At 50.0% G+C, this 22,769-nt stretch overlaps 1 protein-coding gene across 3 annotated transcripts in view; it reads left to right on the top strand.

Moving 5' to 3' along the window:
• Positions 1-21,170, top strand: part of PYY (peptide YY) — a 36,660-nt gene extending 15,490 nt beyond the window's left edge. The window contains exons 2-5 of one of the 3 annotated variants that reach the window (XM_073005573.1): positions 19,842-19,966; positions 20,364-20,565; positions 20,671-20,745; positions 20,882-21,170. In XM_073005573.1, coding sequence (XP_072861674.1) covers positions 20,378-20,565; positions 20,671-20,745; positions 20,882-20,906 — 288 coding nt within the window. In that variant the 5' untranslated portion in view covers positions 19,842-19,966; positions 20,364-20,377 and the 3' untranslated portion in view covers positions 20,907-21,170. Of the gene's footprint in view, positions 1-19,841; positions 19,967-20,363; positions 20,566-20,670 lie in introns of all 3 variants that reach the window. The other 2 variants (XM_073005574.1, XM_073005575.1) reach the window with 2 other exon arrangements.
• Positions 21,171-22,769: the final 1,599 nt, after the last annotated feature.

The raw sequence follows: 22,769 nt of genomic DNA on the forward strand, positions 1-22,769 counted from the left end.
CTTCCTTCCTTCCTTCCTTCCTTCCTTCTTTCCTCCCTCCCTCCCTCTTTCTTTTTCCCTTCCCTTCCCTTCCCTTTCCTTCCCTTCCCTTCCCTTCCTTTCCTTTATTCTTTCTTTCGGGGTCTTGCCTTGTCACCCTTATGTCTGGTGGCATAATCATGGCTCACTGCAGCCTTGACCTCCTGGGCTCCAGTGATCCTCCCACCTCAGCCTCCCAAGTAGTGTAGATTACAGGTGTGTGCCACCATGCCTGGCTAATTTATTTTTTTGTAGAGACGGGTCTCCCCCTGTTGCCCAGGCTGGTCTTGAACTCCTGGGCTCAAGCAATCTGCCTGCCTCAGCCTTCCAAGATGCTGGGATTACAGGTGTGAGCCACTGTGCCCGGCCAAGATTCACTTTGATACATGTTTTACTATGCAACCTCAAGGGGTTCACAGACCCCTGAGGCTCACTGAGGAACCCTGTTTAAGAATCCTTGTTGTAGAGGATCTCAGCATGGTTTTAGGAGCCCCAGCCTCTGGGACAGCAATTTCAGGAGGTTTTCCTGAATGGCCCCAACTCCGAAGTGGGGACTGTAAGTGGGAAGACCCCTGTGGCAGTGGCATAGGTGGCTCTGAGATGATGCCGCCGTTTCAAGGGACCCCAGAACTGGGCTGAGGACACAGAGTAGGGTGAAGGTAAGCAGGAGAAAGTGGACAGAGGGACATGCTCCTTGGGTATGGAGCAGGGAGGGTCAGAAGCGCGCCTGCCAAGGAACTACAGGTCAGCAGTGCCAGTGTCGGGCGGGCAGGCACCAGAACACCTGCAGCGTGTTCCCAGCTGGGGCAGGACTCCTTGCTTGAGGCCTGGTGCAAGGGGCATCCAGGAGCTGCCCTGGAACTCTAGTTTCCAGGTCACTGACTTGGGCCTTGTTCTCCCTGGGAGGCGGCAGGAAGGTAGGAGTGGGTCATTTTCTTGTTTTCTTCTCTCTCTGCTGTCACCTTCTACCCCCATCTCTGATAGATGGCACAGACTGAGTCGCAGCTAATGGCTTTCCGCGGAGCCCTTGGAACTAATGAAGCTGCTAACAAGTGCCTGGGTAAATGAATTGCCGCCCCTGCCTCCCTCTCCCCCTCCCTCTCCCTGCCCCGCTGAAGGCCACAGGCTGCACAGCAGCTCATGGCCACTGGAGATACAGAATGGGGGGTGAAGGATGGGGCCTGTCACTCTAGGCCAGGAAGACAGGCTGGGGGGACATGAGAGGGCAGAGGTAAGCACTGGGGAGAAGCATATATGGAGAGGGAGTTGGTGAGAATTGTGAAGAAATGTGGGTAGAGGCCGGTGGCAGAGACATGAGCAAGAAGGAGAAGGGATATGTATCGCGTAGGGTGGGGTGAGGTGGAGTGATGGTCCCCTTCTGTGCCAGGCACTGGGGCACAAAGATCAGAAGCCCCTGCCTTGTCCTTGAGGAAACCACAGTTTGGTAGGGGGTAGAGAAGCATACAGAGATAGTCACTGGTTGGTTTTTCTTTTTGCTTATGTTTCTGGTTTGAGACGGAGTCTTGCTCTGTCACTGAGGCTGGAGTGCAGTGGCGTGATCTTGGCTCACTGCAACCTCGACCTCCCGGGTTCAAGCGATTCTCCTGCCTCAGCCTCCTGAGTAGCTGGGACTACAGGTGTGCGCCACCATACCCAGCTAATTTTTGTATTTTTAGTAGCGATGGGGTTTCACCATGTTGGCCAGGCTGGTCTTGAACTCCTGACCTCAGGTGATCCACCCGCCTCAGCCTCCCAAAGTGCTGGGATTATAGACGTGAGCCACCATGCCTGGCCTTGTTTTTTTTCAGGGTCTTACTCCTGTCACCCAGGTTGGAGTGCAGTAGTGTGACGTTGGCTCACTGCAGCCTCGACTTTTTGGGCTCAGATGATCCTCCCACCTCAGCCTCCCAAGTAGCTGGGACAACAGGCACGTGCCACAATACTCAGGTTTTTTTTTGGTTTGTTTTTTTTTTTTGTATTTTTAGTAGGACAAGATTTTGCTATCTTGCCCAGGCTGGTCTTGAACTCCTGGGCTCAAGCAATCCACCCATCTCAGCCTCTCAAAGTGCTAGGATTACAGGCATGAGCCAGTCTGCCCAGGCTACCCACTGTTTAATTGTCAAAAGAAGCCTGTGACACGAGCTTTACTATTCTCTTTTTACAGTGAGGCTCAGAGAGGCCAAGCAAACTCTCCCAAAGTCACACAGCTAAGGAATGTGAGTGGGATTCAAATCCAGAACATCTGACTCCAGAATTCATACCCTTTCCACCACCCCTAGGTTTGTAAGTATGTGGAAAGGAAAGACCTGATCAGAAACCACTAAGAACAGATGGTTCTGGGTTGATCTGATTTTCCCCGTTGATGGAATTATTTGGTCGGGGATAGGAGTGCCGCAAGCTCCTCGTGTCTGGACTTCAGCAAGGCACACAGCAAAATCTCTCCTGACATCCTGCAGACATGGGGTGATGTGTGGGCGAAATGGCTCAATGGCTGGAAGAATTTCTAATTAGATGAGAGGCTGCTTCTAAAGGCAGTCCATGGCTGAAAGTGGGAGGTGGCGGCTCTGCACCGCAGGGCTCTGTCCTTGGTCCTGCTCTGTTGAACTCTTTTTTCCTTATCCTCTCCCCCATATTTATTTCTAATTATCGAAGTAATATATGTCTGCTGTAGAAAAATATAAACTATAGCGAAGCCAAAAGAAAGAAAAAGCATCCTAATTCTCACCAGCACCACTTGCTGAACAGCCTTTTTCAATTTGCTGTAACTTTGAACATTTTTAGAATACAATGTTGGGACCAGAATTCCCACACCAAAAGATAACCCTACTGTTCACACTGAGGGCGCATCCTGCCAGTCTCTTTATTGCAAACAATAGCAAGAAAATGTAGCACGTTATGGGCTGTTTACAGTGAGCTGGCAACAGTCCTGAGCTTCTGACAGCCATTATTTCATTCAATCCTCCTAACCCTTTATGGGCACTTTTATGACCTGGTTTTCACAGATGACAAAACCAAAGCTCAGAGATGAAATGATTTGCTCAGGCCACAGAGACTGGGTGAACAATTGAGGCAGGGTTTGAAGCAGGTTTTGTCGGATTCTAGAGTGGGGTTTTGAGTGACCATGGGACCCCTCCCTCCAAAGGTGCCCGCATGTTCACCTGGACCCATCCCCCACTGCCTGCCCTTCCACCCCGCCCTCTACTGGTAAAGGGGACTGTTTGTGCAGGATGGTCTGAGTCTCCCTGTTGCTTTTCTTCTGCTTGCACAGTAGCATCTGGGGACATGAATGTTATGTGTGGGAAACGCGTGAGGGGAGAAGAAAAGACACACACACGATACCTTTAAGGGTAAACAACCTTTATCCCATGTAAATGGTAATGCAGATATAATAAGCAAATGACATAATAATAAGCAAATTGATATAATAAGCAAATTGCAATGGGAAAGGGAGAAGGGAAAAGATATTTACACTCAACAGACTATGGAGGATTCACCACCAGACTGGGAAGCAACAGCAGCAGCCTGGGCTCCAGAGTCGGCCACTTGTCCGTGCACAGACGAGGAAAGGTCTCGTGAAGCTTCGGCGCAGTCTGGGACCCTAACTCTTTTGTAATGAGTTGTTTGGCATGAGGTCAAGGCACGAAGGCCCTTCATGACCAGGCTCAAGGAACACAAAAAGGTCAACTTGTTTTTGGGATTGTCTGTTGTTTTTCTTATATATATATGTGTGTGTGTGTGTGTGTGTGTGTGTTATAGTTTTTTTTATTTTTTGAGATGGAGTCTTGCTTTGTCACCCAGGCTGGAATAAAGTGGCGCGATCTCGGCTCACTGCAATCTCTGCCTTCCTGGTTCAAGTGATTCTCCTGCCTCAGCCTCCTGAATAGCTGGGATTACAGGTGCACGCCACCATGCCTGGCTAATTTTTGTATTTTTAGTAGAGATGGGGTTTCACCAAGTTGGCCAGGCTGATCTCGAACTCCTGACTTCAGGTGATCCACCCACCTTGGCCTCCCAAAGTGCTGGGATTACAGACGTGAGCAACCGCGCCCAGCCTTGTTTTTCACTAACTTATAGGAATAGATTGAAATAGAGATTTCTCCAAAACAGCACTGGATGAATGCCTCAAGGGGCTCACATAGCCCCTTCTGGTACTTGGTGACCATTGTTTGTGTCCATGTTCAATTGAGTTCAAATTTAATATTTAACTTTTCCTCCACAATGACCTAGGATGTGATCCCACACCAGGCACAAACCCCAGAGACTCTCCTGATCTGTCAGTAGCCACCCATGGGTGCTTATTTTACAGTAGGAGGGTGGCTTGCCTAGGAAGCCAGGAATTTATATTTAAGTGACAAACACTTTTTGAAAACTTACTATTTTTCAGGTTCTGTTCTAAGCACTTTAGAAATAACTTTTTTTTTTTTTTTTTAATGACTTTTTTTGGCAGAGTGCTGTGGCCCACGTCTGTAATCCAGCACTTTGGGAGGCTGAAGCAGGAGGATCACTTGAGGCCAGGAGTTTGAGACCAGCCTGGGCAACATAGTGAGATCCTGTCTCAACAAAAATAGGCTGGGCGCGGTGGTTCACGCCTGTAATCCCAGCACTTTGGGAGGCCGAGGCGGGCGGATCATGAGGTCAAGAGATAGAGACCATCTTGGCCAACATGGTGAAACCCCGTCTCCACTAAAAATACAAAAATTAGGTGGGCTTGGTGGCACGCCTGTAATCCCAGCTACTCAGGAGGCTGAGGCAGGAGAATCGCTTGAACCCAGGAGGTGGAGGTTGCAGTGAGCCGAGATCGTGCCACTGCACTCCAGCCTAGCGATAGAGTGAGACTCCATCTCAAAGAAACAAAACAAAACAAAAAATAAATACGAATACAAATTAGCCGGATATAGTGGTGCATGCCTGTTTTCCTAGCAGCTAGGAAGGCTGAGGTGGGATGATCGTTTGAGCTCAGGATTTCAAGGGTACAGTGAGCTATGACTGTGCCACTGCATTCCAGCCTCGGTGATTGAGATCCTGCCTCCAAAAAAAAAAAAAAAAAAAAAAAAGTTTTTTAAAGTAACATAAAGTTGGCTGGGTGTGGCGGCTCACGCCTGTAATCCCAGTGCTTTGGGAGGCCGAGGCGGGCAGATCACCTGAGGTCAGGAGTTTGAGACCAGCCTGGCCCAACATGGTGAAATCCCCTCTCTACTAAAAAAAATACAAAATTAGCTGGGCATGGTGGCGGGTGCCTGTAGTCCCAGCTACTCGGGAGGCTGAGGCAGGAGAATGACATGAACTTGGGTGGCGGAGCTTGCAGTGAGCCGATATCGTGCCACTGCACTCCAGCCTGGGCGACAGAGCGAGACTCCGTCTCAAAAAAAAAAAAAAAAAAAAAACAAAAAACGCCGGCGCGGTGGCTCAAGCCTGTAATCCCAGCACTTAGGGAGGCTGAGACGGGTGGATCACGAGGTCAGGAGATCGAGACCATCCTGGCTAACACGGTGAAACCCCGTCTGTACTAAAAAATACAAAAAAACTAGCCGGGCGAGGTGGCGGATGCCTGTAGTCCCAGCTACTCGGGAGGCTGAGGCAGGAGAATGGCGTGAACCCAGGAGGCGGAGCTTGCAGTGAGCTGAGATCAGGCCACTGCACTCCAGCCTGGGCGACAGAGCGAGACTCCATCTCCAAAAAAAAAAAAAAAAAAAAAGAAGAAATAACACTGATTTTACACGTCTCTTCCAGAAAATAGAACAAGAGAAAATACTCCTCAGTTCATTTTATGAGGGCAACATTACCCTGAGACCAAAACTAAACAAAGATATTGTAAGAAAAAAAAACCTACAGATCAATATCTCTCATGAACATATATGTAAAAATCTTCAACAAAAAGTTAGCTGGCCGGGCGCAGTGGCTCACGCCTGTAATCCCAGCACTTTGGGAGGCCAAGGCAGATGGATCACTTGAGGTCAGGAGTTCGAGACCAGCTTGGACAATGTGGTGAAACTCTGTCTCTACTAAAAATACAAAATTAGCCAGACGTGGTGGTGTGTGCCTGTGGTCCCAGCTACTCGGGAGGCTGAGGCAGGAGAATCGCTTGAACCCAGGAGGCAGATGTTGCAGTGAGCCAAGATCGTGCTAGTGCACTCCAGCCTGGGCAGCAGAGTGTGACTCCATCTCTAAATAAATAAATAGGCCGAGCTCAGCGGCTCAAACCTGTAATCCCAGCACTTTAGGAGGCCACAGCGGTTGGATCGCCTGAGGTCAGGAGTTTGAGACCAGCCTGACCAACATGGTGAAACCCTGTCTCTACTAAAAATACAAAAATTAGTCGGGCATGGGGGCGTGCACCTGTAGTCCCAGCTACTTGGGAGGCTGAGACAGGAAAATGGCTTAAACCCGGGAGGCGGAGGCTGCAGTGAGCCGAGATCGTGCCAGTGCACTCCAGTCTGGGCAACAAGGTGAGACTGCATCCCAAAAAGAAAAAAATATTAGCCTACTGAACTCAGGAATATATAACAACAACAACAAAAATGTATATGCTACAATCAGGTGGGATTTATCCTGACAATGCAGGGCTGGTTCAATATTCAAAAATCGATCACTTGGCTGGGTGCGGTGGCTTATTCCTGTAATCCCAGCACTTTGAATGTTCATTGTTCAGACACCATTGTTGGGTCTAGGAATCTATACATGTGTTAAAGCTCATAAAGCTGTACACCAACAAAATGGTCAATTTTATTTTATGTTACTTTATTTTATTTTTTTATTTATTTATTTTTTGAGAGGGAGTCCATTTTGTCGCCCAGGCTGGAATGCAGTGGCACGATCTCGGCCTGCTGCAACCTCTGCCTCCCAGGTTCAAGTGATTCTCTTGCCTTAGCCTCCTGAGTAGCTAGGACTACAGGTGTGTACCACCACCTCCCTCGATCTCCTGACATCGTGATCCACCCGCCTTGGCCTCCCAAAGCGCTGGGATTACAGGCGTGAGCCATCGTGCCTGGCTATTCATATACAAAAAGAGAACTTCAACCTAAACCTCATATCTTATGCAAAAATTAGCTCAAAAGGAATCATATATCTTAAAATGTAAAATAATAAAACTTTTAGAGAAAAGTAGGGGAAAATCTTCATGACCTCAGTGTAGGCAAATAATTCTTAGATTGGACACCTAAAAGCATGAGTCACAAAAGCAAACAATTGATAAACTGAACTTCATCATAAATAAAAGCTTTTGTTCTATGAAAGACAGGGAGCTTCAGAGGGAGCTGAAAGTGACAGCTCTGTGGGGTGAGGCATGGGGCTCACCGGCTGTGGACAGGCACTGATATCTCACTCCCTCTAACCTGTGAAGCGATAGGGAATTGCTTTCCTCTCCCTTCCTTCCTTCCTTCCTTCCTTCCTTCCTTCCTTCCTTCCTTCCTTCCTTCCTTCCTTCCTTCCTTCCTTCCTTCCTTCCCTCCCTCCCTCCCTCCCTCCCTCCCTCCTTCCTTCCTTCCTTCCTTCCTTCCTTCCTTCTTCTTCTTTCTTCTTCTTCCTCTTCCTCTCCTTCTCCTTTTCTTCTTCTTCTTCTTCTTCTCCCCCTCCTCCACCTCCTCCTCCTCCACCTCCCCCTCCTCCACCTCCCCCTCCTCCACCTCCTCCTCCTCTACCTCCTCCTCCTCCACCTCCTCCTCCTCCACCTCCTCCTCCACCTTCTCCTCCTCCACCTCCTCCTCCTCCTCCTCCTTCTTCTTCTTCTTCCTCTTCTTCCTCTTCTTCTTCTTCCTTCTTCTTCCTCCTCCCCCTCCTGAGGAGGGGGAGGCAAGTGGATCACTTCAGGTCAGGAGTTCTAGACCAGCCTAGTCAACATGGTGAAACCCCGTCTCTACTAAAAATACAAAAATTAGCTGGGTGTGGTGGCAGGCACCTGTAATCCCACCTACTCCAGAGGCTGAGGCAGAAGAATCTCTTGAACCCAGGAGGCAGAGATTGCAGTGAGCCAAGATCTCACCACTGCACTACAGCCTGGGTGACAGAGCAAGACTCTGTCTCAAAAAAAAAAAAAAGCAAATGCTCATGTTAATTGATAAAGAAAAATCATTTGACAAAAATTCAAAATCCACTCGTAATTACAAAAACAATACTCTTAGGCCAGGCTGGGTGTCTCATGCCTATAATTCCAGTGCTTTGGGAGGCTAAGGCAAGAGGTATTGCTTGAAGCTAGGAGTTCAAGACCAGCCTGGGCAACATAGTAAGACCATGTCTCTACAAAAAAAACCTTTCTTTTCTTTTTTTTTTTTTGAGATGGAGTCTCGCTCTGTTGCATAAACTGGAGTGCAGTGGTGCTATCTCAGCTCACTGTAACCTCTGCCTCCTGGGTTCAAGCAATTCTCTGCCTTAGCCTCCTGAGTAGCTGGGATTACAGGCACCCACCACCACACCAGGCTAATTTTTTGTATTTTTAGTAGAGATGGGATTTCACCATATTAGCCAGGCTGGTCTTGAACTCCTGACCTCATGATACATCTGCCACGGCCTCCCAAAGTGCTGGGAATACAGACATGAGCCACCACGCCCAGCCAAAAGTTTTTTTTAATTAGTTGGGCATAGTGGTGCCTGTAGTCTCTGCTACTTGGGAGGCTGAGGCGAGGGAACTGCTTAAGCCCAGGAGTGTGAGGTTACTGTGAGCCATGATCACAACACTGTACTCTGCCTGGATGAAAAAACGAGACCCTGTCTCTAAAAAAAAAAAAGAAAGAAAGAAAGAAAAAGAAGAAAGAAAGGCCAGGGAAGGTAGCTCACGCCTGTAATCCCAGCACTTTCAGTGGCTGAGGCTAGAGGATCACTTGAGGCCAGGAGTTCAAGATCAGCCTGGGCAACATGAAGAAACCCCGCCTCTACTAAAAATACAAAATTTGCTGGGCATGGTGGCACATGCCTGTAATCCCAGCTGCTCAAGAGGCTGAGGCATGGGAATTGCTTGAACCCAGGAGGCAGAGGTTGCAGTGAGCTGAGATTGCACCACTACACTCCAGCCTAGGCGACAGAAGGAGACCCTGTCTCAAAAAAAAAAAAAAAAAAAAAAAAAAGACAGTGAGTGTGGTACAGGTGAAATGATAGATAGCTAGGCAAATGGAACAGAATAGAACGTATGGAAATAGACCCATGCAAATATGGCAAATTGATTTTTGACCAAAGTGCAAAGACAACTGAACGGAGAAAGGACTCCTAGAACCACCAGCATAGTCAGGACACAGAAGGACTCTATCACTCCGACGGACCCCCTGGTGCTGTCCCTGTGTGGTCACTCCTCTCAGCCCTAATGTTTGCACCCACTACCATCACTATAGTTCTATCTCTTAGGGAATGTCATACAACTGGAATAACACAGTATGTAACTCTTTGAGACAGGCTTTGTCCACTCCTAATGCCTTTGAGATTACTCCAATTTGTTCTGTGTATCAATAGTCCGTTCCTTTTTATTGCTGAGTAGTAAATATCCCAATATATTAATGTGGTTTATTCAGTTACCCATTGAAAGACATTAGGGCTGTTTCCAGTTTGGATCAACTATGAATAAAGCGGCTGTAAACATTCATGTAGGCATATTCATCTCTCTAGAATAAAAAACCCTGGAGAGAGTTTTCTGGGTCATATGTAATTGTGTGCTTAACGTTAGAAAAAGTGCCAAACTGTTTTCCAGGATGGCTGTACCATTTTGCATTCCCACCATCAGTGGACCAGAGTTCTAATTGCTCTGCACCCTCTCAGCACTTCAGATTGTCAATATTTTTCTTTTTTTTTTTTCTTTTTTTTTTTTTGAGACGGAGTCTTGCTCTGTCACCCAGGCTGGAGTGCAGTGGCCAGATCTCGGCTCACTGCAAGCTCCGCCTCCCGGGTTCACGCCATTCTCCTGCCTCAGCCTCCCGAGTAGCTGGGACTACAGGCGCCCGCCACCTCGCCCGGCTAGTTTTTTGTAATTTTTAGTAGAGACGGGGTTTCACCGTGTTAGCCAGGATGGTCTCGATCTCCTGACCTCGTGATCTGCCCGTTTCCGCCTCCCAAAGTGCTGGGATTACAGGCTTGAGCCACTGCGCCCGGCCCAGATTGTCAATATTTTTTATATTACCCATTCTAATGTGTGGATAGAGGCACTCTGTCATGGTTTTAATTTGCACTTTCCGGCTGAGCGTGGTGGCTCGCACCTGTAATCCCAGCACTTTGGGAGGCCAAAGTAGGCAGATCACGTTAGATCCAGAGTTCGAGACCAGCCTGGCCAACATGGTAAAACCCCATCTCTACTAAAAATACAAAAATTGACCAGGCATGGTGACGCATGGCTGTAATCCCAGCTACTCAGTAGGCTGAGGCAAGAGAATCGCTTGAACCCAGGAGGTGTAGGTTGCAGTGAGCCAAGATTGTACCACTGCACTCCAGCCTGGGTGACAGAGCAAGGCTCTGTCCCCCCCCCAAAAAAAATTGCATCTTTCTATTGTCTGATGAAACATCTAATGATGTTGAATATCTATTCATGTGCTTATTTGCTATCTTTATGTCCTCCTTGGTGCAGTGTCTGTTCATGTGTTTTTTGTTTTTTCTTTTTAGTGGATTGTTGGTTTTCTTATTGTTGAGGCTGCTTACTCCATCTCATCTGGAACCTAATAGCTTTTTAAACTGTCACAACCATATGAAGTAGATATTATTGTTATCTACATTTGACCGATGACAAAACTGAGGTCCCTAGAGGTTAAGTAAATTTCCTAAGATCACACAGCTAGTCAGTGGCCAACCCAGTCATCCTAGCCCTGGAGTTTATAGTCTGAGCTGCAAGTTCCACAGCTTCAGTACCATAAGGGAGCCCTAGCAGGTCAGTGCTGAGCTCAGGGGACAAGAACTTCTCCAGGCCCTTTAGACTTGAACGAGGGCATTGGTGCCCTTGCCCTCGTCTGCTATTGTGATGGGTGTTTCAGCAGCTGTGTGCCACCCCCCCAAAAATGCTCATCGCACGTTCCAGGTAACATCTGTTGACTACATCTCAAGTCATACAAATCAGAGGCAAACTGAAGTGTTTATGCCCCTACATTATCAGTCATTGGTGAAAGCCGCCCCTGAGGAATGGGGAAGCCTCAGGCATTTCCAATGTGATGCAGACAAATTGGTCCTGGCAGTCTGAGGGCACTCCTGTGACTAAAAGATTCCTTCATTCACACGGTCAAGAATGGCTCATTTTTTGTACAGCATGGTGACTATAGTTAATAGTTAATAATACTGTACTGTATACTTGAAATCTGCTTAGAGTGTAGATCTTAAGCATTCTCACATAAGAAAAAGTAACAATGTGAGGTGATGGATGTGTTAATTTGATAGCAGTAATTTTATAATGTATACATATATCAAATCATCACATTGTACACTTTAAGTATATACAATTTTATTGGTTAATGATACCTCAATAAAGCTGAAAAATGGCTCATTTTTACATTTCCATTTGGCATTGCATTAAGGGTCACGGAAGGGGAAAAATAGAGGAGTGAGAGGATACCCACATTCTTTCTAATAGCACATTTTGGGAGTGGCACACATCACTCTTGCTCACATCCATTGGCCAGAACTTAGTCATAAGAAGTCACTTGGCTCAAGGGAGACTGGGAAATGTAGTTTTTAGCTGGGAAGCCATATGCTCAGCTAAACTCTATTGTAAGGGAAGGAGGGGAAAATAAGTACTGGGGAACAACTCACGGTCTCTTTACTTAGAGTGATGGGAAAGAGTGAAAGGAAAAGATGGGTGAGGTAGGGTGACAGGTTCCCACTTCCAGGCAGGGGGTTGAGGGAGGAGGAGGCTGCATGCTGAGGTGAAGGCCACTTTCATTGTGGTAAGAGACAGGTGAGTTTGAAGGCAGAGAAGACAGAAACTGGGCTGACATGAGGGTTGGGGAAAATGGAACAAAACAGGCCAGGCACGGTGGCTCACGCCTATAATCCCAGCACTTTGGGAGGCTGAGGTCAGGAGTTCAAGACCAGCTTGGCCAACATGGTGAAACCCTGTTTCTACTAAAAATACAAAACTTAGCCAGGTGTAGTGGCAAGAGCCTGTAATCCCAGCTACTCGGGAGGCTGAGGCACAAGAATCACTTGAACCCAGGAGGCGGAGGTTGCAGTGAGCTGAGATTGCACCACTGCACTCCAGCTTGGGTGACAGAGTGAGACTCCATCTCAAAAAAAGTGAAAAGAAAAAGAAAATAGAGCAAAACAGAGGCCAAGAGCCTTCTAGCTAGGCATGGCCACATGACTAAGTTCTGGCCAATGGGACAGGAGCACAAGAAGCAATGCAGCTTCCTCATCATACTCTTTATTTCCAACTTGTAAGTTCAGGGGTACATGTACATGATGTGCAGGTTTGTTACATAGGTAAATACGTGCCATGGTGGCCTGCTGCACGAATCATCCCATCACCTAGGTATTAAGCCCAGCAACCATTAGCTATTCTTCCTGACACTCTCCTTCCTCCCCAGCTTCACTTTTTTGGTTGGCTTGTTTGTTTTTTTTTGAGATGGGGTTTTGCTCTGTTGCCCAGGCTGGAGTGCAGTGGGGCAATCACAACTCACTGCAGCTCTGACCCCTCAGGCTCAAGCAATCCTCCCACCTCAGCTTCCCAAGTAGCTGTGACTACAGGCACGCACCACCATATCAGGCTAATTTATTTTTTATTGTTTGGGTAGAGACAGGATCCTGCTATGTCGCCCAGGCTGGTCTCAAATTCCTGGGCTCAAGTGTCCTCCTGCCTCGGCCTCCCAAAATGCTGAGATTACAGGTGTGGGCCAGGAACCTGACCTCTACCATACCCAACTCTTAAAGGGCAAAATGCTTGCCCTCTACTTCCTTGTTTCTCATCCCTGTGGCCTGGAATGTGAATGTGGGGTAATAAACACCCTTTTCTTTTCTCTTTTCTTTTTTTTTTTCTTTTTTTGAGACGCCAGGCTGGAGTGCAATGGCTCAATCTCAGCTCACTGCAACCTCCGCCTCCTGGGTTCAAGCAATTCTGCTGCCTCAGTCTCCTGAGTAGCTGGGATTACAGGTGCCCACCACCACGCCCGACTAATTTTTTTGTATTTTTAGTAGAGATGGGGTTTCACCATGTTGGCCAGGCTGGTCTCCAACTCCTGACCTCAGGTGCCCCACCTGCCTCGGCCTCCCAAAGTGCTGGTATTTACAGGCGTGAGCCACCGCGCCCAGCCAAACATTCTTAAACCATGTAGATGGGTGCATAATCTTGGAGTAACAAGATAGATGGTGCTTGGGCTCCTTGTAGATCAGAGGCACCATACCTCCTGGCTGCCAGCTTGGTCTCTTACATGAGAGAGAAATAAACATCTATGATATTTAAGCTATTGCTATTTGGTATCTATTAAGGCAGGTGCAGGAATATCTTAACGAATATGTTCACAAGTTGACTGATTCGATAACCTAGGAGCCCACCACGTGCCAGTATCACATCAGATGCCAGGAGCCACGAAGACACAAGTCCACAAGGGCCTGGTGAATAAGGGAGCCGACTGTGTCTGACATAGGTCAGAACTGTTTCTCCTTGAATCCATACCTCTTTCAGGACTTGAGTTTCTGCACCTACAGCACAGGCCTCTTGAGACTGTTGGGCCCTTGAAAAAGTTTTGGATTCAAACAGGAGCTCATCTGAGAACAGGAGCACTCATGTGGAGGGGATGTGCACAGAACTCCCAGGGGCTGGAGCCCAGGGACCCTCACAGTATCTGATTTCAGGCTTTGCAACACACACCAGCATTTTATTTTTATTGTTTTTCGTTTTTTTTTTTTGAGATGGAATTTCGCTCTGTCACTCAGGCTGGAGTGCTGTGGAGCGATCTTGGCTCATTGCAATCTCCGCCTCCCAGGGTCAAGTGATTCTTCTGCCTCAGTCTCCCAAGTAGCTGGGATTATAGGCATGTGCTACCACCATACCCGGCTAACTTTTGTATTTTTAGTACAGACAGGGTTTCGACATGGCCAGGATGGTCTCAAACTCCTGGCTTCAGGTGATCCGCCCGCCTTGATCTCCCAAAGTGCGGGGATTACAGGCATGAGCCACTGCAACCAGCCTATTTTTATGGGTTTTAAAAAATTCTTTGGTTGCTATTTAAGCCATTAAATAGAAATACCCTTTAAACATTCAAACTATATTGGAAATATATGAAGTACTGGAGAAGCCCTTGTTTTGGTATAAACAGGTCTGAGTCATTGACCAGTGTTTTGAAAAAGTCAGTTTAAGTAGGCAATCATAAAAACACATACAGGTCTTAGTCACTTTGTTTTGACTTCAAACACAAAATACACATTCAGGCACAAATTTTTCTTTTTCTTTTTTTTTTTTTTTTTTTTGAGATGGAGTCTTGCTGTGTCACCCAGGCTGGAGTGCAGTGGCCGGATCTCAGCTCACTGCAAGCTCCTCCTCTCGGGTTCACGCCATTCTCCTGCCTCAGCCTCCCGAGTAGCTGGGACTACAGGCACCCACCACTTCGCCCGGCTAGTTTTTTTGTATGGTTAGTAGAGACGGGTTTCACCGTGTTAGCCAGGATGGTCTCGATCTCCTGACCTCATGATCCGCCCGTCTCGGCCTCCCAAAGTGCTGGGATTACAGGCTTGAGCCACTGCGCCCGGCCAGGCACAAATTTTTCTTTGGGTATCTTGACTCAAATCCCCCTTTGACTTTCTTGCATAAATCACACCCACAATCCTATAATTTGTCACCTATTATTTCCAATTTCTTTAAACTTAAAGACACTTGTGAAGCAATCTGATGTAGCACACGTCTAGATTTTTAGGATTTTCCCTTAATAGTTTATCTTTCACACCTAATTCAACATGTCAGCAAATCTCTTTGTGTATTACTTCCAAAGCACTTAATGTAGTTTGCAAGGAAACAATTCTTTATGCACTCATATTTCATCAGTTTATATAATATGTAATTCAATTATATGATTACAATGACCAATACACCTGGCATAAACAGGCTAGGGACACATCCAACCAACAGACAACTCAACCCAGAGGTAGTTGAGTTCTTGCTTTTCTAGACCAGGAGTCGGCAAACTATAGCCCTGTGGGCCTGTTTTTGTACATTCTTCGGGTTAAAATGCCTTTTAGGGGCCAGGTGTGGTGGCTCACACCCGTAATCCCAGCGCTTTGAGAGGCCAAGGCAGGCAGATCACTTGAGGCTGGGAGTTGGAGACCAGCCTGGCCAACATGGTGAAACCCCGTCTCTACTAAAAATACAAAAATTAGCCAGGCGTGGTGGCATGTGCCTGTAATCCCAGCTACTCAGGAGGTTGAGGCAGGAGAATCTCTTGAACCCGGGAGGCAGAGGTTGCAGTGAGCTGAGATTATGCTGCTGCACTCCAGTCTGGGTGACACAGCAAGACTCTGTCTCAAATTGAAAAAAAAAAAAGACTTTTAGGCCAGGCACAGTGACTCACGCCTATAATCTCAGCATTTGGGGTGGCTGAGGCCCGAGGATCCCTTGAGTTCAATAATGATGAAAAGAATGGCTTTTAAAGTGGTTGAATCTGTAAGCGGTTAAAATAAACTAAAAAAAATTTTATGACATGAAAATTACATAAAATTCAAACTTCAACATCTGTAAGTAAAGATTTACTGAAGTGCTACCATGCCCATGTTTTTTTTTTTTTTTTTTTTTTTTTTTTTTTTTTTTTTTTTTTTGGTGTATTCCATGGCTGCTTTCAAGCTACAGTGGATGAATCTAACGGTGTCAATAGAAACTGTATGGACCACAAAGCCTAAGATAGCCTAAGATATTTGCTATCTGGTCCTTTACAGAGTTTGCCTACCTCTGTTCTAGAGCAAAGCCTGAGCCTTGAGCACGCACCACACCATAGGTATCTGTTACTGTGTTTTGCAGAAGCTTCAGGTAAGAGGGAGGGCTCCTAGGGGAGCTCCTACCATAAAAAGTGAAAATCCCTTCATTCTTGGCATTGCTGTTTCCTAAACCCATGCCCCACTCTTCCCAAGGTAGCTTCATGGTTTGCTTCCTCACTTCCTTCCTGGGCTCAAGTGATCCTCCCACCTTGATCTCCCAGCACGCTGGGATTACAGATGTGAGCCCCTACAGCCAGCTCTCATTTTTCTCTATAGCACTTACCAGACATATTTCATGCTTATTTATGTATTTATTCATTTATGTGAGACAGATTCTCACTCTGTCACCAAGGCTGGAGTGCAGTGGCACCATCTTGGCTCACTGCAATCTCTGCCCCTTGGGTTCAAGTGATCCTTGTGCCTCAGTCTCCCGAGTAGCTGGATTACAGGTGCCCACCACCGTGCCTGGCTAATTTTTGTAGTTTTAGTAGAGACAGGGTTTCACCACGTTGACCAGGCTGGTCTTGAACTCCTAACCTCAGATGATCCACCTGCTTCGGCCTCCCAAAGTGCTGGGATTACAGGCGTGAGCCACCGCACCCAGCCTCCATGCTTATTTATTTTTTATTTCCTGTCGCTAGAATGTGAGCTCTATGAGAGCAAGGATTTTGCCTGTTTGCTCATTGCTCACTGCTGTATCCCAGTGCCTAGATCAGTGCCTGGCACACAGCAGGGACTTAATAAGTGCTTATTGTGTGAGGATTTGAATTACTCTTTTTATTTTCTTTCTGAGATAGAGTCTCGCTCTGTCACCCAGGCTGGAGTGCAGTGGCGCGACCTTGGCTCACTGCAACCTCTGCCTCTCGAATTCAAGCAATTCTGCTTCAGCTTCCCGAGTAGCTGGGACTACAGGCACGCGCCATGACACCTGGCTAATATTTGTATTTTTAGTAGAGATGGGGTTTCACCATGTTGGCCAGGCTGGTCTGGAACTCCTGACCTCGTGATCCACTCACCTGGGCCTCCCAAAGTGCTGAGCCACCACACCTGGCCTGAATTACACTTGCTGTATGACAACCTGCTGTCTGCAGGACCCTGGGCATGAGGAAATGCCTGAGGGTGGAAAGCAGTGGAGCAGTGCTGCACAGTGCATGGTGATCAAAGAGAGGCCTTGTGTGTGGAGTGGGTACAGGCAGGTGGGTGATGGGGAACAGAATTCTAAGCCTCTGGGGATGAATGGCAGAGGCGACACCATCTTGATGAGGGGCCCTTGAGCCCACTGGACAAGGAGAATTGTTGGCTGGGGTCCAGGTCCATGGTCTCCCTGACTTGGGGTGGCCTTGCCAGGTGGTCTCAGAATGGGGACCAAAGGAACCCTTTGATTCTGTCCCCTCCCCCTTTGATTCTGTCCCCTACCCTTCAAAGACAAACTGGAGGCAGGTCCTGGTCTCACTTGGGACCTGGGATCACTTCTACAAAAACGATTGTTTCTGAAGTTTCCCCCCTCACACCCCAGACATGTCTCATGGCCACTGAGTCATGCGGCAATGATGGGTGCGGGTGTGTGGATGGGGGGTGGCTGAGCCCATTGACTGAGGGCTGAGACATCTTCCCCGCTAATCAAGTTAATAAGCTCTTCAATGAGGAGGCGGTGATTAATGAACCAATCAGCTTGCCCTGTAATTGGGGACTGAGATTGGAGGGTGGGGGTATGATGGATAGAGACGGTTTGCAGGGATGTGCGGCTGGCTCCTGGTCCACACTGAGACCACCTAGGGGCCCATTTACTTTGGCTATAAATGAGGAAGTGACTTCTTCAGAGGTTGTAGCCTGAATTTAGGCCACCCCATGCCCTCTAGCTTCTACAGTGTCTGTCCTCTCTTCCCATCTGTCCTTGGACTCCACACTCCCCAAGACATAACAGGGTTCCAGGGATGTCAGATTCCCCGTGGCCATCTCACAGGTTCCTTCTTCTCTCTGCCTGGGATCGGTGCACTAGAAACCCCCTACAACCACCAGGGTTAGTGCCGCAGGATCAGAAGAGCAAATAGCTCCCTACTGTTTGGTATCCTTGCCCCTGTTAGCCTGCAGGGTCCTTCTCTAGGCCCTGACCCCTGGGATCACAGATGTCCTAACCAGCCCCACTGCCCCCTCCATCCTAGGGTGAGCGCCTGTCTTTTGTCTTTCCATGGAGGAATGGAATTCTTTGATTTCCGCTGTCTCCCCTCCAAACAGGACAAAGGCTGTCTCTGTCTCTCTGTATCTATGTTCTGGGAACCCCTCAGACTAGGGCTCCCCTATGACATAGCCATGTCTCTCCTTTGAGACTGGGGTTCTTAAAGGACAGGGGTGTGCCTTGCCCCCTGGATGAGGACTTCCTAAAAGGAATGATTTTTCTCCTCCCTCCAAGGGCAGGATCTATGTCCCCTTGTCCTGGTGTCATCTTCCACCCCCATGCTCAGCAGGGCACCCTGGTGTTTCCTGGGACGTGGCGTCCCACGGGGCCTGACTGGCTGATAAGGAGCCATTTCCGGAGAATGCAGGTGATTGAACCCATAAAAGGGTGACAGAGAGCTGAACTCCCCATCTCAGGAGAGCTCTAAAAATAGCGCCAACAGCCATCTGTCCTGGGGCTGGAGGGGCTGGCTCAGAACCAACGGCCTGGACAAGTTGGCCCTGTCAGCCCCCATGGGCCAGGGAGAGGAAGCTGGAAGGACTTTATGGGGAGACCTTCCCACAGCCCTTTCTCCTGCTGGGCAGGTGGGTTTGAGGGGGTTGGCAGTCTGGAGGCCCTTCCCCTCCTTGGCCTCTCAGAGTGGGTGGTGGGCCCCAGACTTAGTCTTCGGGTCCCTGCTCCCAGGCCTGCCTCTGGCGCCCCAATGGCTACTCCAGGTGCTGAGCCTTTCTGCCCTCACAATTGAGAGGGCCTCTTCCTGGGGTCTGCCTCACCCTCCTTTTCCTGTTTGAATCGTGGGTGAGCTTGGCTGCTCCATCACCTCCCAGGACTTCAGTTTGCTCATCTGGAAAATGGAGATACACTCAGTTCATCGTCTTGTGATGCCTGAAATGACGCACTACCCGGTGCACAGTAGGTGCTTAATAAACATGAGTCCTTTCCTTCAGAGGATCTGGGCTTAGAGCCCAGTGGAAACTGCCATGGGCCGGGGACAGTGGCATGTGCCTGGGAAGCCTTGGCATCACTCAGGCCCAGAAGACACCAGTGCCCTGAATGACACCTGCGTAGGGGTGGAGACACTCTGCCTTGGGAGGGGGCTCTATGCCACACATGGCTGGACCGGGGTCTGTGTGTGCCAGTCTGGATACACAGGTGGCCAACTCAGCTGCTTCTGGTGGGGGGATTGGCTTCTGCCTCCGCCTGCCTCTCTTCCAACTCTTTAATAGAGAGAGGACATAATGGAGTGTTGAGAGAGGCCTTTCCCCCAAGACACCATCAACTGCAGGTCAGGAGCCAAGGTCAGGTGCTCCCACCCTGTCTCCAGGAGACTTTCCCCGAGAGGTCCTGTCACTCCTCAGCCCTTCTCCAAACCCTTTGAGCAGAGGCTGAAAAGGGTTGTCTTTTGGAAAGAGTGGTCATAGATCCCACAGACTGGAGGGAATGTGTCCACCCTCCCACCCCCAACTCCCACCCATGGACAGGTTAGGGAAGCTAGAATCTCAACTCTGGTCTTAGGGGCTGCCCCAGGAGTCTAGACCCAACCGCTTCACTTCCTCAGGAGACTAGACCTGCCACTGGGGGGCTGTGGGGTGAATATGGGGTTCAGGCTGGGTACCCCATCCAGTGAGACCCCGAATCTGAGCATGGCAGCTGCCCCCTCAGCTCCTGCGAGGTGGAGACATCACACACTGGCTGGGTATAAGCTCAGTGATCTGGCGAGGGTGGAAGGAGGGAGGAAGAAGGGCCCACCCCCTGCTGGCTCCCCCTTCCCCCAGGACTCCCCCTCCCTTTCTAGGCGGGGATATAAGCCCCACAAGGAAAGCGCTGAGCAGAGGAGGCCTCAGCTTGACCTGCTGCAGTGCAGCCCTTGGGACTTCCACGCCTTCCACCTCCTGCTCATCTGCTTCACAAGCTATCGCTGTGAGTGGCTGGGGGCTCAAACATGGTCTGCTACCAGGAAAACCAGCGTGTTTTGTGGGGAAACTGAGGATGGGTGGTGGAAGCTGGGGATGAGTGGTAGGAAACTGGATTGGAGGGGGCCATTGGAGGTGGGAAGGAGGCCTGGGAGTCCCGTTGCCAGCAACTAACTCTCTGGGCAGCAGCGGGAGTGGGGGTGGGGAGGCAGGCAGGGCTTATGCCCCTCTCACAGATGAGGAAACTGAGTCAGGAGACGGTGCAGTGCCGGAGAACACACAGCAAGCCGGTGGCTGAGCCTTGGTCCGGTACCAGCCCCAGGAAGAACGTCGGAGCGCGGCCCCGACGGCAGCCGCAGCCTCCCACCGTGGAGGGTCGAGGCTTGGAATGACCCACCCCCCAGTATCGCCTTCCCAGATGGTGCTCGTGCGCAGGCCGTGGCCCGCCTTGGCCACAGTAATTCTGGCCCTGCTCGTCTGCCTGGGGGCACTGGTCGACGCCTACCCCATCAAACCCGAGGCTCCTGGCGAAGACGCCTCCCCGGAGGAGCTGAGCCGCTACTACGCCTCCCTGCGCCACTACCTCAACCTGGTCACCCGGCAGCGGTGAGCGTAGTCGCGGAGCGGGACCCCTGGGGCTCTCACTTTGTGGCCCTGCTCCACCTGGGGGCGTGGCCAGATTTGACCACGCTCTTCCCGCCCCGCCCCCAGGTATGGGAAAAGAGACGGCCCGGACGCACTCCTTTCCAAAACGTTCTTCCACGACGGCGAGAACCGCCCCATCAGGTCGCGGTAAAAGCGCCCCCGTCACCACACATCCTGCCTCCGAGAGTGCGGCCTGGCCCCACCCTGGCAACATCACTTACGACGTCTCCCAGGCTCGCCTACCCGAGATCCAATTCGTTCCCCTTCGCTTCCGCAGGTCGGAGGTCCCAGACCAGTGGTGAGGACCCCTGAGGCCTCCTGGGAGATTTGCCAACCACGCCCATCTCATTTGCATAGCACTCCCTACCCCAGAAACCCGGATTCTGCCTCCCGACGGCGGCGTCTGGGCAGGGTTCGGGTGCGGCCCTCCGCCCGCATCTGGGTGCCCCAGCCCCATGGGCTGGAGGGCTGTGTGTGGTCCTTCCGTGGTCCAAAAATAAAGAGCAAATTCTACAGAAATGGAATGTGTGCCTTTGTATTTCCTTTCCTTTCTCCTTCGTGGAGGTGGCGTCCAGTGGAAGTGGAGAGTAGAGGCGTGGGGGTCAGGGAAGAGAAAACCGACTTGGATAGAGGCGCCCCAGGACAAGGCTGGGGCGGGCGGCGGGGTTCCCTCTGCTCGGAGCCCAGGGAAGACTCGACCACCCAGCCTGGAGCTGGACAGCGCCCAGACCAGGAATTGCTGTGGAAGGAACTCTGGTCGAGTGGGGGCAGGGGTGGATGGAGCTCTGGAAGAAGGGCGGGGAGCGTGGACGGGAGCCTGCTAGGCAGCCTAGGAGAGCAGATGGGGGGTCAGGGCTGTCCCTCCCCCACCCCATGAAGCCAAAGACGGCTGGGGGACGAGTCGGGCACCAACACACTGGGGAACTTCCCCAGGAGCTGTATTACTAGCGCCCAGGGCTGGAGTGGCTGGAGGTGAAGTGTGATCCAAAATGGGGCTGTGGAGGACGAGCCGTGTGGGGGTGAGATGGCTGTATGTGTGCTGGCCGGAGAGGTAGGCCATTTCTACCGTCCCCTTTTCACTGAGTAGAGGAGCAAGGGGAGTGTGGAGGGTGCCCTATCCCTAAGAAACTGCCCTCCGCCATATCTCTGAATTCACACTCAGTGGATAAGTCATGAACCGTTCTTTCCCAGTGACAAGGCCATAGGGACACCCTCCATGTGCCCCCCCTCCCCTGGACTAGCTACTGAAGCCTAAAGGCTCTGTGGATGTTTAAACTGGAATCCAACTCGAATCCCTCACCACTCTGCACCTATTCCAGAGCCTCTGCCTGCAGACTGATCTCCCCTGACATCCATCCTTCCCTGCCCCTTTCCTCCAAGAAGCTTGCCTTGATTGCCCAATTGCACTCTTCCTGCCTTCTCTGGCTGCCTGGCTCTCAAGGCCTCCGCTCTGTTCACTGAGAGTTCTGTCTATGTCTCTGTATCCTGTGTCCCTCCTGGGGCCTCAGGAAGGAAGGGCCTATGTCTCCTTCCTGGGACACAGCCTCCTGTACCTGTGGGCTCTGTCCTGGGACTCTAGGTCGGCAAGACCTGCCCAAATCTGAAGCAAGGCGCTAGGAGATGAGGGAGGAAATCAAAGCCTGTTACCCAGAGAGTGAAAAAACAACAGGAAGGCTGGGGCATCCTTGCAGCAGATCAGGGTTTTTTTGTTTTGTTTTGTTTTTGCTTTTTGTTTTGAGACAGAGTTTTTGCTTTTGTTGCCCAGGCTGGAATGCAGTGGTGCGATCTCGGCTCACTGCAAACTCCACCTTCTGGGTCCAAGTGATTCTCCTGCCTCAGCCTCCTGAGTAGCTGGGACTACAGGTGCCCGCCACCATACCTGGCTAATTTTTGTATTTTTAGTAGAGACGGGGTTTCACCATGTTGGCCAGGATGGTCTCGATCTCCTGACCTCATGATCTGCCTGTCTTGGCTTCCCAAAGTGCTGGGATTACAGGCGTGAGCCACTGCACCCGGCCCGGATCAGGGTTTTTAAGGACTATTTGCAGTTCAATGGTTCTGGAAGGAGAGAAGACTCTAAGCTGACTGTGCCATAGCTGCAGAGAAGGTCCCTGCTTGGACACAGGTCCCTTGGGGGCCAGAGGGCTCTGACACCCACCCTCCCC

The sequence above is a fragment of the Chlorocebus sabaeus genome, chromosome 16, assembly GCF_047675955.1.
Source record: "Chlorocebus sabaeus isolate Y175 chromosome 16, mChlSab1.0.hap1, whole genome shotgun sequence".
Classification (NCBI taxonomy): domain Eukaryota; kingdom Metazoa; phylum Chordata; class Mammalia; order Primates; family Cercopithecidae; genus Chlorocebus; species Chlorocebus sabaeus.